At 57.8% G+C, this 14,823-nt stretch overlaps 1 protein-coding gene across 1 annotated transcript in view; it reads right to left on the minus strand.

The window, feature by feature from the left end:
- Positions 1-1,861: 1,861 nt before the first annotated feature.
- LOC144600169 (cytoplasmic FMR1-interacting protein 2) overlaps positions 1,862-14,823 on the minus strand; it is a 28,997-nt gene continuing 16,035 nt past the window's right edge. Inside the window, exons 13-21 of the mRNA XM_078411650.1 lie at positions 13,724-13,867; positions 12,234-12,324; positions 9,050-9,180; positions 8,006-8,078; positions 6,721-6,815; positions 4,717-4,755; positions 3,980-4,218; positions 3,260-3,407; positions 1,862-2,555 (exon numbers count right to left, since the gene is read on the minus strand). Coding sequence (XP_078267776.1) covers positions 2,388-2,555; positions 3,260-3,407; positions 3,980-4,218; positions 4,717-4,755; positions 6,721-6,815; positions 8,006-8,078; positions 9,050-9,180; positions 12,234-12,324; positions 13,724-13,867 — 1,128 coding nt within the window. The 3' untranslated portion in view covers positions 1,862-2,387. The remainder of the gene's footprint in view (positions 2,556-3,259; positions 3,408-3,979; positions 4,219-4,716; positions 4,756-6,720; positions 6,816-8,005; positions 8,079-9,049; positions 9,181-12,233; positions 12,325-13,723; positions 13,868-14,823) is intronic.

The raw sequence follows: 14,823 nt of genomic DNA on the forward strand, positions 1-14,823 counted from the left end.
GAGCGGTACTGAGGGAGCGCCGCACTGTGGGGGGGGTACTGAGGGAGCGCCGCACTGTGGGAGGGGGGTACTGAGGGAGTGCCGCACTGTGGGAGGGGGGTACTGAGGGAGTGCCGCACTGTGGGGGGGGGGGGTACTGAGGGAGCGCCGCACTGTGGGGGGGGGGTACTGAGGGAGCGCCGCACTGTGGGGGGGGCGGTACTGAGGAAGCGCCGCACTGGGGGGGGGTACAGAGGGAGCGCCGCACTGTGTGTGGGGGGGTACTGAGGGAGCGCCGCACTGTGGGGGGGTACTGAGGGAGCGCCGCACTGGGGGGGGGGTACAGAGGGAGCGCCGCACTGTGTGTGGGGGGGGTACTGAGGGAGCGCCGCACTGTGGGGGGGACGGTACTGAGGGAGCGCTGCACTGGGGGGGTACAGAGGGAGCGCTGCACTGGGGGGGTACAGAGGGAGCGCCGCACTGTGGGGGGGGTACTGAGGGAGCGCCGCACTGTGGGGGGGGGGTACTGTGTGGGGGGGTACAGAGGGAGCGCCGCAACGTGGGAGGGGGGTACTGAGGGAGCGCCGCACTGTGGGAGGGGGTAGTACTGAGGGAGTGCCGCACTGAGTGTGGGGGGGGGGGAGCGCCGCATTGTGTGTGGGGGGGTACTGAGGGAGCGCCGCACTGTGGGGGGGGTACTGAGAGCGCCGCACTGGGGGGGGGGTACAGAGGGAGCGCCGCACTGTGTGTGTGGGGGGGGTACTGAGGGATCGCCGCACTGTGGGGGGGGGGCTGTGTGGGGGGTACTGAGGGAGCGCCACACTGTGGGAGGGGATAGTACTGAGGGAGCGCCGCACTGTGTGTGTGGGGGGGGGTACTGAGGGAGCGCCGCACTGTGTGTGTGGGGGGGGTACTGAGGGAGCGCCGCACTGTGTGTGGGGGGGGGTACTGAGGGAGCGCCGCACTGTGTGTGTGGGGGGGGGTACTGAGGGAGTGCCGCACTGTGGGGAGGGGGGGGTACTGAGGGAGCGCCGCGCTGTGGGAGGGGGGGTACAGTGTGGGGGAGATGAGGTTATCGTAGCTCCCGGACCATTCCCTGGGGCAGCCGTGATGCTGGATGTCAACAATGTGCGGCTGCCCTCAGCTGGCGCGGGGGAGCTGGGTAACAGTCACAGTCAGTAACGCTGGAGCTGACTGCACAGGTGCAGGGAGCAGTAAACACGCACGGCTACTTTTCCGGGCCTGGTCCGTTACTCTGCTTCACACAACGTCCACTTACGACTCCCAACTTCTCACCGTGGACTCCTCTACACCTTCATCTCCAACCACCTCCTCGTCATTCAACATGCCACGAAGCTAGAGCGTGCAGGTTTACGAGGATGTTGCCAGGACTGGATTGTGCTGCATGGGAGCTGCACGGCTGCATTGCACTGTGCACGTGCTGGTTGTGCTGCACGGCCTCATTGAGCTGCATTGCACAGTGCACTGCATGAGGGCTGCACTACACTGCACGGGCTGGCTGCATTGCAGTGCACGTGCTGGTCGTGCTGCATTTCTGCACGTGCTGCATTGCACAGTGCACGGGCTAGTTGCGCTGCGTGGGAGCTGCACGGCTGCATTGCACTGTGCCCGGGCTGGCTGCACGGCTGCATTGCACTGCTGGCAGTAGCTGTACTGGGAGCCGTGCTCGTTCACACCGCAGGAGGGAGCGTCGCTGATTTGAATGCCGACACAGGAAACTGCAACGCTGGTTATAAACAAAGTACACATACACTCCAGTGGTTGTAACGCGTTTACCAGCAGCGCGGGTTGGTCAGCACACGGCGAACACTGACACACACACATGGTCAGCACACGGCGACCCCTCGCCCACCCACCCACCCACCGCCGGCCCCGCTCAGAGCAGAGCGGAGCGGAGCACAGACAGGAGCCGAGCCGCAACCAGACATCACGTTTACATTAAAAACTCACATTTCACACATTAAATTAACTCGTTAAATCTCTCGCTTTTACACCGCAACTCCCGATATCTTCTGGTTGCACCCGATAAATTATATATTATCATCTGTTAGAGACGTTGCTCTTTAAAGCGCCCGAGGGAGCGCCGCACTGTGGGAGGGGCGGTGAGGGAGCGCCGCACTGTGGGAGGGGCGGTGAGGGAGCGCCGCACTGTGGGAGGGGCGGTGAGGGAGCGCCGCACTGTGGGAGATGAGGGAGCGCCGCACTTTGGGAGGGGCGGTACTGAGGGAGCGCCGCACTGTGGGAGGGGCGGCAGTGAGGGAGAGCCGCACTGTGGGAGGGGCAGTGAGGGAACGCCGCACTGTGAGGGGGCAGTGAGGGAGCGCCGCACTGTGGGAGGGGCAGTGAGGGAGCGCCGCACTGTGGGAGGGGCAGTGAGGGAGCGCCGCTCAGCAGGTGGTCGCCAGTGACTGGTGGATGGGCGGCTGGAAACAGCGGACGTGCTCCACCGTCGAGCTCTCGTTCTCCACCGACTTGAGATACTTGTTGAGCATCGCGAAGATCTCGTTGTTGAGGATCTGGTACTTCCTGATGCGATCTGCCATCTTCTTCAGGGACTGTGGGGAGAGTGAGTCAACAGTCAGAGCCCGCAGTCTGCCCCCTCTACTGCACCCTCCCCATGCCCCTCCATACTCCACTCAACCCTCCCCCCCCACACTCCTCCCTCCACCCTCCCCACCCCCCACACTCCACCCTCCACATCACCCTCCACCTCACCCTCAACCCTCCACCTCACCCTCCACTCCACCCTCCCCCTCTACTCCACCCTCCCCCTCCACTCCACCCCTCGCCCCTCCACTCAACCCTCCACTCTGCCCTCCACTCCACCCCCTCCACTCCACCCTCCCCTCCCCCTCTACTCCACCCTCCTCCTCCACTACACCCCTCGCCCCTCCACTCAACCCTCCACTCTGCCCTCCACTCCACCCCCTCCACTCCACCCTCCCCTCACCCCTCCACTACACCCTCCACTCCACCCTCCCCTCACCCCTCCACTACACCCTCCACTCCACCCTCGCCCCTCCACTCCACCCCCTCCACCCTGACCTTATCTGAAAATGTCCTGACCCGACAAGTAACCTATCCATGTTCTCCACAGATGCTGCCTAGCCCGTTGAGTTCCTCCCGCACTTTGTGTCTACTTTAAGACTTTATTCCTTGGAGCTGGAGGGGCGATCTTATAGAGGTGTCTAAAATTATGAGGGGAAGAGCCGGTCCAGCCTCCCCCCCACCCCACCCACCCCCATGAGCCGGTCTTTACCACGTTCTTGATCATCTCGTCCTTGCCGTCCTGCCGCTGCACCTTGAGAAGGTGATAGCAAAAGTCAAAGAGGTCGAAGCGTCGCTGCTGCCCCAGTAACACCATGATGGAGCAGCCCGCCCAGTTCAGGCCGTCACCGAAACACTGCCTGGGGGGGAGAGAATGAGAGTGAGAGGGGGAGTGAGAGGGGGAGTGAGAGGGGGAGTGAGAGGGGGAGGTGGAGGTAGTTGAGGAATAGACAATAGGTGCAGGAGTAGGCCATTCAGCCCTTCGAGACAGTTTGGGGGCCTGTAGATAACTCCCATTAGGGTATTTTTACCCTTACAATTCCTCATTTCTATCCATACTGATTCTTCATCTCCTGATTCTATGTCAACCTTTGCAAGGTAGTATCACAACATTTAAAAGACATTTGGACAGATGCATGGATAGGAAAGTTTTAGAGAGATGTGGGCCAAGCACGTGGGACTTGCCTAGAATGCCAACTGGGTCAGCATAGACAAGGAGGGCTGAAGGGTCTGTCTCCATGCTGTGTGGCTCTGTGACTCTGGGACCGCGAGGGGCAGGAAGTGGACATTGGCCTTGCGAGCAAGAGCCTGGTCTCAGACCCTCGCTGCTCCCACCCCTCTCCCATCACTCCCCATACCCTCACCCCCACCATCTCTTTCCCCTCCCTCTCTCGCCCCACTCTCCCACCCTCTCTCCCCACCTGCTACTCACTCTGCGGTGAACTCGTGTGTGCCCACAGGGATGCAGTACACAAACTGCATGGCGCTCCAGAGACGGTGGAACTCCAGGCACTCGTCCACATGCATGACACCGTTGGTGGCGGGCGGCCCCTTCCACACGGGGTCCTGCAGGTATGTGCGTACACGTGTCAGGATCACCTCGAACATGGAGAGGCCGCAGCACAGGCGTTCCTTGGTCAGCAGGTCCCCTTCCCGGGCAATGGCGATTTGCTGCAGAGAGACAGGAGTGGTGACTGGGGGACGGGTTACACACACACACAAACACACACCCTCACTGAGGGATAGGACCCCTCACACACAGACCCTCACTGGGGGATAGGACCCCCCGTAAACAAACCCTCACTGGGGCTCAGTCCCCCCCCCCACACACACACACGACCCTCACTGGGGGACGGGTTACACACACACAGACCCTCACTGGGGGATAGGACCCCCCATACACACACTCGCCCTCACTAGGGCTCAGTCCCCCCCACATACACACACACGACCCTCACTGGGGGACAGTCCCCCCCACACACAGACTCTCAGTGGGGGATGGGTCCCCCCCCACAGACACACACACACACAGTCACTCACTGGGGGACGGGTCCGTACACACATACACGCATACCCACTGCCCCCCCCCCCCGGAAGGGGCACTCAGTTCCTGCCCCCCCAGCTTCGAGGTAGTCTTGGTGAGTGGGGTGATGTGATGGAGTTACTTACACTGACTGGTAGGCAGTCTTCCCATGGCTGTGCGAGGTTCTGAGGGTGTAAAACAGGCTTTATTTGGAGACAAGCTCTTCGGAGTCACCCCTCCGCTGGCCACGTGGCTCTGGCAACCGTCCGGACATGGGTCAAGGGTCAGAGCTTGGGGAGCAGGGTCGTCATGGCAACTCCCCCCGTACCGCCACCCCTCCCCAGACCTGCCTCGCGCTGACCCTCGTGCGACAACCTGCCTTTACACAGCAGCATCAACATCCCAAAGTGACCCCCCCCCGCCACCCCCACCCCCTCCCGAGCGATCACCGCACGCGGTCAGACGGATCAAGGTGCGAGGAGGGGCACAGCCCCATCACACAGTGGGGGCTTCATGGAGCAACTTAGGGGGGGAGAGCGTGGGAGGAGTGTGAGGGGGAGGGTAGGAGCTGGGAAGTGGAAGGAGGGAAATCAAGGCAGCTGAAGATACAGTTGTCAAAGTCCAGCGTGTCTGATCCTGGACCGGACAGAGGTTGATCGGTGTGAGGGGTGGGTTCAGGTGTGAGGGGTGTGTGAGGGACCGTCCACTCAGTGAGGGTGAATATGTGTGTGTGGGACTGTCCCTCAGTGAGTGTGTGTGTGTAAAGGTGAGAGTGTGTGTGTGTGACCCAGTGGGGGTCAGTAGGTGTGTGGGATGGATTGCAGTTTTAACGCTCATCCCAAGGACATGCCCTGGGGATTGGTGTGGCTGGGGGACGGGCAGGGGCCGGGGGATGGGCAGGGGCTGGGGGACGGGCAGGGGCTGAGGGATGGGCAGGGGCTGGGGGACGGGCAGGGGCTGGGCAGGGGCCGGGGGATGGGCAGGGGCCGGGGGAAGGGCAGGGGCCGGGCTGGGGGATGGGCAGGGGCTGGGGGACGGGCAGGGGCTGGGGATGGGCAGGGGCCGGGGGATGGGCAGGGGCCGGGCTGGGGGATGGGCAGGGGCCGGGGGAAGGGCAGGGGCTGGGGGATGGGCAGGGGCTGGGGATGGGCAGGGGCTGGGCGATGGGCAGGGGTTGGGCAGGGGCCGGGGGATGGGCAGTGGCCGGGGGAAGGGCAGGGGCCGGGGACGGGCAGGGGCCGGGCTGGGGGATGGGCAGGGGCCGGGGGACGGGCAGGGGCTGGGGGACGGGCAGGGGCTGGGGACAGGCAGGGGCTGGGGGATGGGCAGGGGCTGGGGACAGGCAGGGGCTAGGTGATGAGCAGGTTGAGCCAGGGACGGTTACCGTGGCTACCGCCAGTGATTAATGAGGGGAGGAGGTGGGTTGGGGTGGGAGTGGGGAGGGGTGAGGAGGGATGGGAAGGTGGCCAGTAGGCATGGAGGGGGGAAGGGGGGGGGGTTGGAGCCAGGAGTGGGGACTGGGGGGAGGGGGTGGGCAAGGAGGGTGGCCAGTGGGGAGGGGGTGGTGCGAGTAGAGGGGGAGTGAGTGCCAGCGAGGGGGAGGAGGTGCAGCCGTGGAGGAGGGCAACAGGAGAGGGGGAAGGGGAAGCGGGAGAGAAGGGGGGGCAGTGGGAAAGGGGTCAGCAGGGGAAGGGAGGATGGGAGTGTGGAGGGAGGAGAGGAAGGTGGTTAGCAGGGGAGGGGGTTAGAGGGTGCCAGCGTGGGAGGGGGGAAGGGGAGGGGACAGCTGGGAGGGGGGCAGCAGGAGAGGGAGGGGTGCAGAGGGAGGGGAGGAGGCAGCGGGAGGGGGAGGGGAGCAGTGGGAGGGGGAGGGGTGCAGCAGGGGGGGTGCAGCGGGGGGGGTGCAGCGTGAGGGGTGCAGCGGGAGGGGTGCAGCGGGAGGTGGGGAGGGGGAGGGGGCAGCGGGAGGGGGGCAGCGGGAGGTGGGGAGGGGGAGGGGGGCAGTGGGAGGGGTGCAGCGGGAGGGGGGCAGCGGGAGGAGGGCAGCGGGAGGTGGGGAGGGGGAGGGGTGCAGTGGGAGGAGGGCAGCGGGAGGTGGGGAGGGGGAGGGGTGCAGTGGGAGGGGAGCAGCTGGGAGGTGCCTCCCTTACCTGAGGTGTCCCCAGCCTCTCGATGAGGGGCACGAGGTGCAGGGGGGCGTACTTTGCCTCCAGCCGCTTCATCCTCACCTCCAGCCGCTCCCCCTCTGCGAACGAGACACAGGGTGAGGCTCCAGCATCACCAACGCCGACACCCCCACCCCTCCACAAAAATCTGTTCCCCACCCCCACATCCCTGCTCCTTAGGGGTCCCACAGCCTTCACTCTCCTCCCAGACCCAGGTACAGTTGAACCCGCCACCTGCCCCGATCCCTCTCTCCACCCCCAGTTTATCACAGACCAAACTCCTCACCACCTGTAGAAATCATCAATTATATGGAGAAAACTAGTTTGGCAGGAGTGTGAACTCTTTCACACACACAGGCACAGGTCCACTTACACCTCCTCCAACCTCATCTACTGTACCCCTTGTTCAAGATGTGGACTCTTAAAGATCTGCGAGACCAAACGTAGACTGGGCGATCGTTTTGCTGAACACCTTCACTCAGCCCACCTGGACCTACCTGATCTCCCGGTTGCTAAGCACTTTAATTCCCCTTCTCATTCCCACGCTGATCTTTCTGTCCTTGGCCTCCTCCATTGTCAGAATGAGGCTAAACACAAATTGGAGGAACAGCATCTCATATTTCGCTTGGGCAGCTTACAACCCAGTGGTATGAATAATTGATTTCTATAACTTCAAGTAACCCCTGCATTCTCTCTCTCCATCCCAAGTCATACCAGCTTCAGTTGTCTTGCTGAGTTTCATTGTCTGTACTCATTCTTACCTCACTGTTTCATTGATCATTGTTACTTTTTTCAATATCTTTCATTCATTTTGTTCTATAATCACTCTACATCACCGTCTCATTTCCCTTTCGCCTGACTCTCAGTCTGAAGAAGGGTCTCACCTATTCATTTTCTCCAGAGGTGCTGTCTGACCCGCTGAGTTACTCCATATTTTTGTGTCTGCACATACAGACACACGCACACACACAAAACAAACCACAAACTGCAGGAGTCTCTCAGCGGGTCAGGCAGCATCTCTGGACAACGCGGGTAGGTGACATTTCTGGTCTGGATTCAGACGTGGTTTCTTCAGTACTAGTGCTTTGTTGTAACCACTCTCTACGGTTCCTTGCATCTCCACACATGCACATTCAAACGCATGCACACACGTACACACCGGTGCATACACACACATGTACACACACGCTCAGAGCCACACAGTGCCACAGACATGAACACAGACCTACGCACACGCTACCCATGGTGAGCCCGATAACAAACAGCTGACCTTTGATGTAGACCCTGGGTAGAATATTCTGGAAGGGGGCCGCGTGCAGAAGATCACAAACTTCCTCTTGAGACTGTGAACGAGACAAATGGATCTTACGTTACAACTGTACATAATGATGGTCAGACTGCATTTTTTCTTTTACAGTTTTTAAAAAAGTTATTTACAGATACAAAAACATCGACTGCCTGCTGCCAAGACCCACGCATGGCCAGCTTGGCCAGGCCCAGCAGCAAACTGGCTAAGAGATTTAGACTTTTAGACGTTAGAGATACAGCCTGGAAACAGGCCCTTCAGCCCACCGAGTCCGTGCTGACCAGCGATCACCCAATACCCCAATACTATCCTACACACCAGGGGCAATTTACAATTTACAGAAACCAATAGACCTCCAGACTCGCACGTCTTTGGAGTGTGGGAGGAAACTGGAGCACCCATAGAAAACCCACGCAGTCACAGGGAGAACGTGCAAACTCCATAGACAGCACCTGTAGTCAGGATTGCATTCAGGTCTCTAGGCGCTGTGAGCAGCAGCACTACCGCTGCACCACTGTGCCGCCCAGATCTCCCAAGCGACCCGCCACCCTCCACATGGGATGCCCAAAGATCAGCAGAGTGGAGCAGCCCCGACACATCCCATGTACATGTGGTTGCACGGACTCCTCCCGACCTCAGATGGATGAGGAGTCCAGGAACCGACTCACAAAGCAGTTGCATGGTACAGCTCCGTGCAACACTCTCCAATCCAGGTCCCTAGTGTAACGGGGAAGGACACCTGTGTACAGAGACCACCACTGGAGATCCTCTTCACCACCAGGTGCCTAAACTGCCACAGCATGCCCGAACGTGGAACAGTGTGTGCACTTCTGGTCACCGCTCTGCGGGCTGGGCTGGGGAGGATGCAGAGGAGATCCTCCAGGACGTTACCTGGGTTAGAGTCTAGTTATGAGGAGAGATCGGTCGGGTTGGGCTTGTTGTCCCTGGTGTGAGGGGGTCTAAGGGGGGTCCTGATATAAGTACGGGGGGGGAGGGGATGGGTCTTACCAAGGCCTGCTCAATGAGCAAGCAGAAGAGGATGGCATTGCCCACCTCCCTCAGGCTCTGAAACACGTCTGTTTTCAGCTCCGCGTACTCAATGATGTCCTTCAGCTGGTGGTGGAAGAACTCCAGGATCCCTGCACAGAGGACAGAGGTCATCACACCGATCAACCTTCCCAACCATCCCCATCCCATCACACCGATCTCTGACATTCCACCGCCCACACAAGTCACACTGACCCACTGACCCCTGATTGTCTATGCATCTCGCACCAACCCACAACCTCATCTTTTGTCATGGAGTCATTCATAGTGACGTTCATAATTTCATAAGTTCTCGGAGTAGAATTAGGCCATTTGGCCCATCAAGAATCAAGAACATTTCAATCTCCACCTTAACCTTCTGTGGCAATTAATTCCACAGATTCACCACCCTGCTCGAGGGCCTGAGCTACAGGGAGAGCTTGGGCAGGCTAGGGCTTTATTTTTCGGAGCGCAGGAGGATGAGGGGTGGTCTTATAGAGATGTACAAAATCATGAGGAATAAATTGGGTAAATGCACAGCCTTTTGCCCAAAGTAGGGAAATCAAGAACCAGAGGAGGTGGGAAAGATTTAATAGGAACTTGAGTGGCAACATTTTCACACAGAGTGTGGTGGGTATCTGGAACGAGCTGTCAGAGGAGGTAGTTGAGGCAAGTACAGAAGTTTGAAAGCACACACCACTACACTCAGAAACAGCTTCTTCCCCTCTGTTATCAGACTTCTGAACGGTCCTTCCATAAGCTAGGGTGCTGTCTGATTCACCTCTACCCCATTACGGACATTGGAATTTGTGTCTGGAACTGATGCGCTACAATGCTGAGAACTATATTCTGCACTCTGTATCTTCCCCTGTGCTCTACTTATTGTACTTGAGTTTGGCTTGATCAGTGTTGCAATGCTAACTTTGTAGGTGCCGGAGCTGTCACTGTTGCCAGAGCGGCCACTGTTAAATTCCCCGTGTTTATTTTGGCTCTGTTTTACAGAGGTGCCAGAGTGGCGCTCCAGTGAGCTCAGGCAGCACTGCACCGCTGGGCTTGGTTGTATTTATGTATGGTTTTATCTGATCTGATGGGAAAGCATGCAAAACGAAGCTTGGTACACATGACAATAATAAACCTAAACCTAACACATTTGGGCTGGTGCAAGGATAGGAAATATTTAGAGGGTATGAGCCAAATACAGGCAGGTGGGACAATGCAGGTGGGACAATGCAGGTGGGACAATGCAGGTGGGACAATGCAGGTGGGACAATGCAGGTGGGACAATGCAGGTGGGACAATGCAGGTGGGATAATGCAGGTGGGACAATGCAGGTGGGGCATCTTGGTTGGTGTGGACGAGTTGGGCCGAAGTATTAGAAATATTAAACATAGCCATAGAAATATTAATACAGAAATATTAAACATAGCCATAATACAATGACAGTAACTAATTTAAGCGCAAATGGCTCCGACACATGGCGTAGTCGGCAGGACTCGTGCCCACGTTGGGCACCATTTAATGTAATGGCAGTTTCTATACCTTCTCAAAGTCCAACTTTGATAGCCATTACTGCTCGGGATGGAATGGAGGTGCAGCTTACGCACACACAGCACTCTGAGATAACAAAAACAAATCTTCCAAACGCTATTTCTTGATTAATTGGTCTTTATTAAAGTAGCACATGAAAGACCAATTTCAGCAGGGGGCAGCAGGGACGACCATTACAGTATCCAGTGGGCATGGATCAACTGCAGGAACGGGCAAAGAAATGGCAGATGGAGTTTAATCCGAGCGAGTGTGAGATGTTGCACCTTGGGAGGTTGAATGTAAGGGGAAATTAATGGCAACCCTTAACAGCAGTGATGTAGAGAGGAATCTTGAAGTCCAAGTCCCTAACTCCCTGAAAGTGGCAACACCAGTAGACAGTGCGGTTAAGAAGTCCTACATTATGCTTGCCTTCATCAGTTGGGACAAACTGTCAAACAGTACATCTCCCCTTTATGTCGTGGGGAAGACTGACTCCTCTTTCCCCCCTCCCCACCCCCCCCACAAAACCCTTGCACATCCACAATCCTTTCCATTCATCACTTTAATTTCATGTATCAAGTTTTATGTCTATTCGCAGATCAATTTCCCTCCTGGGATAAATAAAGTGCTATCGTATCGTATTGTACTTTGAGTATAAGAGTCAGGAAGTCATGTTGCAACTCCATAGGACTTTCGGAGTATGGTCGCCCCATAACAGGAAGGATATGGAGGCTTTGGAGAGGGTGCCGACGTTTAATGCTGCCTGGATTACAGGGTATTAGCTATAAAAAGGTTCGACAGACTTTTATCGTTTTCTCTGGAGTGTCAGAGATTGAGGGGAGACTTGAAGTATATAAAATTACTAGACCAAGTGGACCCGTTGGGCCCAAACCCCTCCTGCATTGGTGCAGCACCATCTCCTCCCTCTCTCCTCCCTCCCTCCTACTCCCCCTCTCCCCCCCCACTCCACCCCCCTCCCCCTCCATCTCTCCCCTTCCCCTCCCCCCTACTCCACCCCCCTCAACCCCCCCTTATCCTTCCCCTCCCTCTCTCCTCCCACCTTCCCTAGGAGATAGATTTAAACTTTAAAATGTGAATAGCTTTAAAAATATAACACCAATTTCAATGAAACTTCTTCCATTGGCAGCAAAGGGACGACGGTGAGCAAGGTGAGCCTAAAATAGTCGTGTACCATTTTGACTGTAGTTCAGGAACAAACAAACAAGAGTTTTAGTATATAGATGAGAGGCGTAGATAGGGCAGACAGTCAGGACCTTACGGTAAGAAATATCAAATACTAGAGGGCATAGCTTTAAGATGAGAGAGGCAACGTTTAAAGATTGGGGCAAGTTCTTTTTAAACAGATGGTGGTGAGAGACTGAAATGTGCTGCCAGGGGCGGTGATGGAAACAGATATAATAGTGGTGTTTATGGGGCTTTTAGGTAGGCACATGGATATGCAGGAAATGGAGGGGTATGGATCACATGCAAAGAGATATGAGTTGGTCTTGCCACACATTGTGGTGTGAAGGGCCTGTTCCTGTGCTGTACCATTCTGTGTTGTGTGGATGTAGGGAAAGGGCAGGTGGAAGGGCTGAAGGGCCAAGTGTGGACCCACCCCACGGCCTCTCCCACTGACCTGGCGACCCGTACTCGTGGCGGGGCAGACGGCAGATCTTCGGCATGACCTCGATCAGGGTCTTCACGTACTGCAGGATGGTGCCCTGGAGCTGTGCGATGGACAGAGGTGTCAGCCCAGCCCCTAACCCCCTCCCCTCCTCACTACCCGTTCCTCACCCGCACCCCCTCCGATGGGTGATCGGCAGAGGCATCAGCCCGGCCCCTACCCTCTCCCCTCCTCACTACGCGTTCCTCAACCCCCCTCACCCTGCACCCCCTCCGATGGGTGATCGGCAGAGGCATCAGCACAGCCCCTACCCCTCTCCCCTCCTCACTACCCGTTCCTCACCCCCCCCCCCACCCTGCACCCCCTCCGATGGGTGATCGGTAGAGGCATCAGCCCGGCCCCTACACCCCTGCCCCCCCCAAGGCCCCCTCCTCACTACCTGTTCCTCACCTCCCCACCCCACACCCACTCTGATGGGCGATCGACAGAGGCATCAGCCCGGCCCCTACACCCCTGCCCCCCCCCCCCCAAGGCCCCCTCCTCACTACCTGTTCCTCACCCCCCCACCCCGCACCCACTCTGATGGCCGATCGACAGAGGCATCAGCCCGGCCCCTACACCCCTGCTCCCCTCCTCCCCAGACTCCCGCCACACAATACTTTGTCTTTTTTATTGTAAACCAGCATTGGTATTCCCTGTGCCTCCGTCACCTCCTGACTCACTCCCTCCCTGCTCCCAACTCTCGACCCACCTGATTCCCCCCCCCCACATTGTCCCCTCAGTTACACCCTCACCGCCGCTCTCTCCCTCACAGTGCCGGACCGTGTCCTGAACACTTCCCACCCCGGGCTCAGGAATCCCAAAGGTCCATCACTCTCTGGGTAGAGAGATCCCTCCCCTCCCCTCCTCACCCTGCCCCACACCCTCACGCCTTCACTCCCTGTCTGTGCCCCATTTCCAAGACCCCCCTCCCCTGGGATCGCTCCCACTTCCCCCTCCCCCCCGCACCAGACCCCGAGTATATCCAGCAAATATCGTGTGTTGCAGAAGAGATCTCTCATCCTTCTCAGCTTCAGAGAGTGGGTCCCAGTCTCCTTGCTCCCCCTCCCTCAGGAATATCCCAACACTGGGTCCACTGTACAGCCCAGTCTCCCCCTGCTCTCTTCGACCCCCACCCGCACCACCGTCCCTGGTACCAACGCACCGCCCAATCTCTTCCCCACCCCCTCCGACCTACCCCTCCGCCATCCCTGGGACCACTGGAGATGTCCCCACTCCACCTCCCTCCTCTCACCCCAGGACCACCATAGTCTCCCCTCCCTCCATGCTCTCCAGGACCATGGTATCATCCAGACTCCCTCACCCCCTCCTTCCACTCTCCCTGTGATCACCGTACTCCTCCTCCCTCCGTACTCCTCCTCCCTCCATACTCCCCCTCCCCCCTCTCTCCCTGGGACCACTGTTATCCCACTTGCTTCATGCTTTCCCTCCGCAATACCTACCAGGCTCTTGACGATCTTCAGCAGTTCCTCCATGACCACAGCGATTCCCTGGTACCCCAGAAGCCGACAGATGGTCTTGAAGTGGGGGGGGCCCACAAAGTTGCGGAAGACGCTGTAGATGTGGGTGAAGGCGATGTTGAGGGGCTGCGGGGACAAGGTCAGGGGTCAGGGGTCAGCGGGAGGAGTAACCTGACCTGGCGCCCAGAGACACACAACACTGTCACACACGGAGTACTGGAGTAACTCAGCGGGTCAGGCAGCATCTCTGTGGAGAACATGGTCAAGTGACGTATCAGGTCAAGACCCTTCTCTAGATTGATTGTGGCAGCAGGAATCACAGGGATGGGGTGAAGGGTGCAGAGAGAGAGGACCTCCTCTGGCTCAGGAACATCATCGCCAGATGTTTCCTGTAACAGAGGCTTCAGACTTTAAAGATCCAGCATGGAAACAGGCCCTTCGGCCCACCAAGTCCACGCCGTCCAGCGATCACCCCGTACACCAGCACTATCCTTCACACTAGGGACAAATTATTATTTACAGAAGCCAATTATCCTACAAACCTGCAAGTCTTTGAAGTGTAGGAGGAAACTGGAGCATCCAGAAGAAACCAATGTGCTCACAGTGAGAGAACATACAAACTTTGTACAGACATCACCCGTAGTCAGGATTGAAGGCGGGTGTGTGGTGCTGTGAGGCAGCAACTCTACCACTGTGCCACCCGCTATACATATATAGCACAGAAACAGGCCCTTCGGCCCGCTGTTCCCATACTGACCTTTCCGGACATACACTAATCCCAGTTGCCCACAACAGGTCCCTATCCAACACTCGATGATCCTTCTACCACTCTATAATTCTGTCCAATCTCACTCCTTGCCAAAACCTGACCTCCCATGCCTCAACTCCAAAGACGTACAGGTATGTAGGTTAATTGGCTGGGTAAATGTAAAAATTGTCCCTAGTGGGTGTAGGATAGTGTTAATGTACGGGGATCGCTGGGCGGCACGGACTTGGAGGGCCGAAAAGGCCTGTTTCCGGCTGTAGATATATGATGATATGATAACACCAACCTCGCCAACCCTTCATGTGGCCCACAAGTC

Source organism: Rhinoraja longicauda, chromosome 14 (genome assembly GCF_053455715.1).
Source record: "Rhinoraja longicauda isolate Sanriku21f chromosome 14, sRhiLon1.1, whole genome shotgun sequence".
NCBI classification, from domain to species: Eukaryota; Metazoa; Chordata; class Chondrichthyes; order Rajiformes; family Arhynchobatidae; genus Rhinoraja; species Rhinoraja longicauda.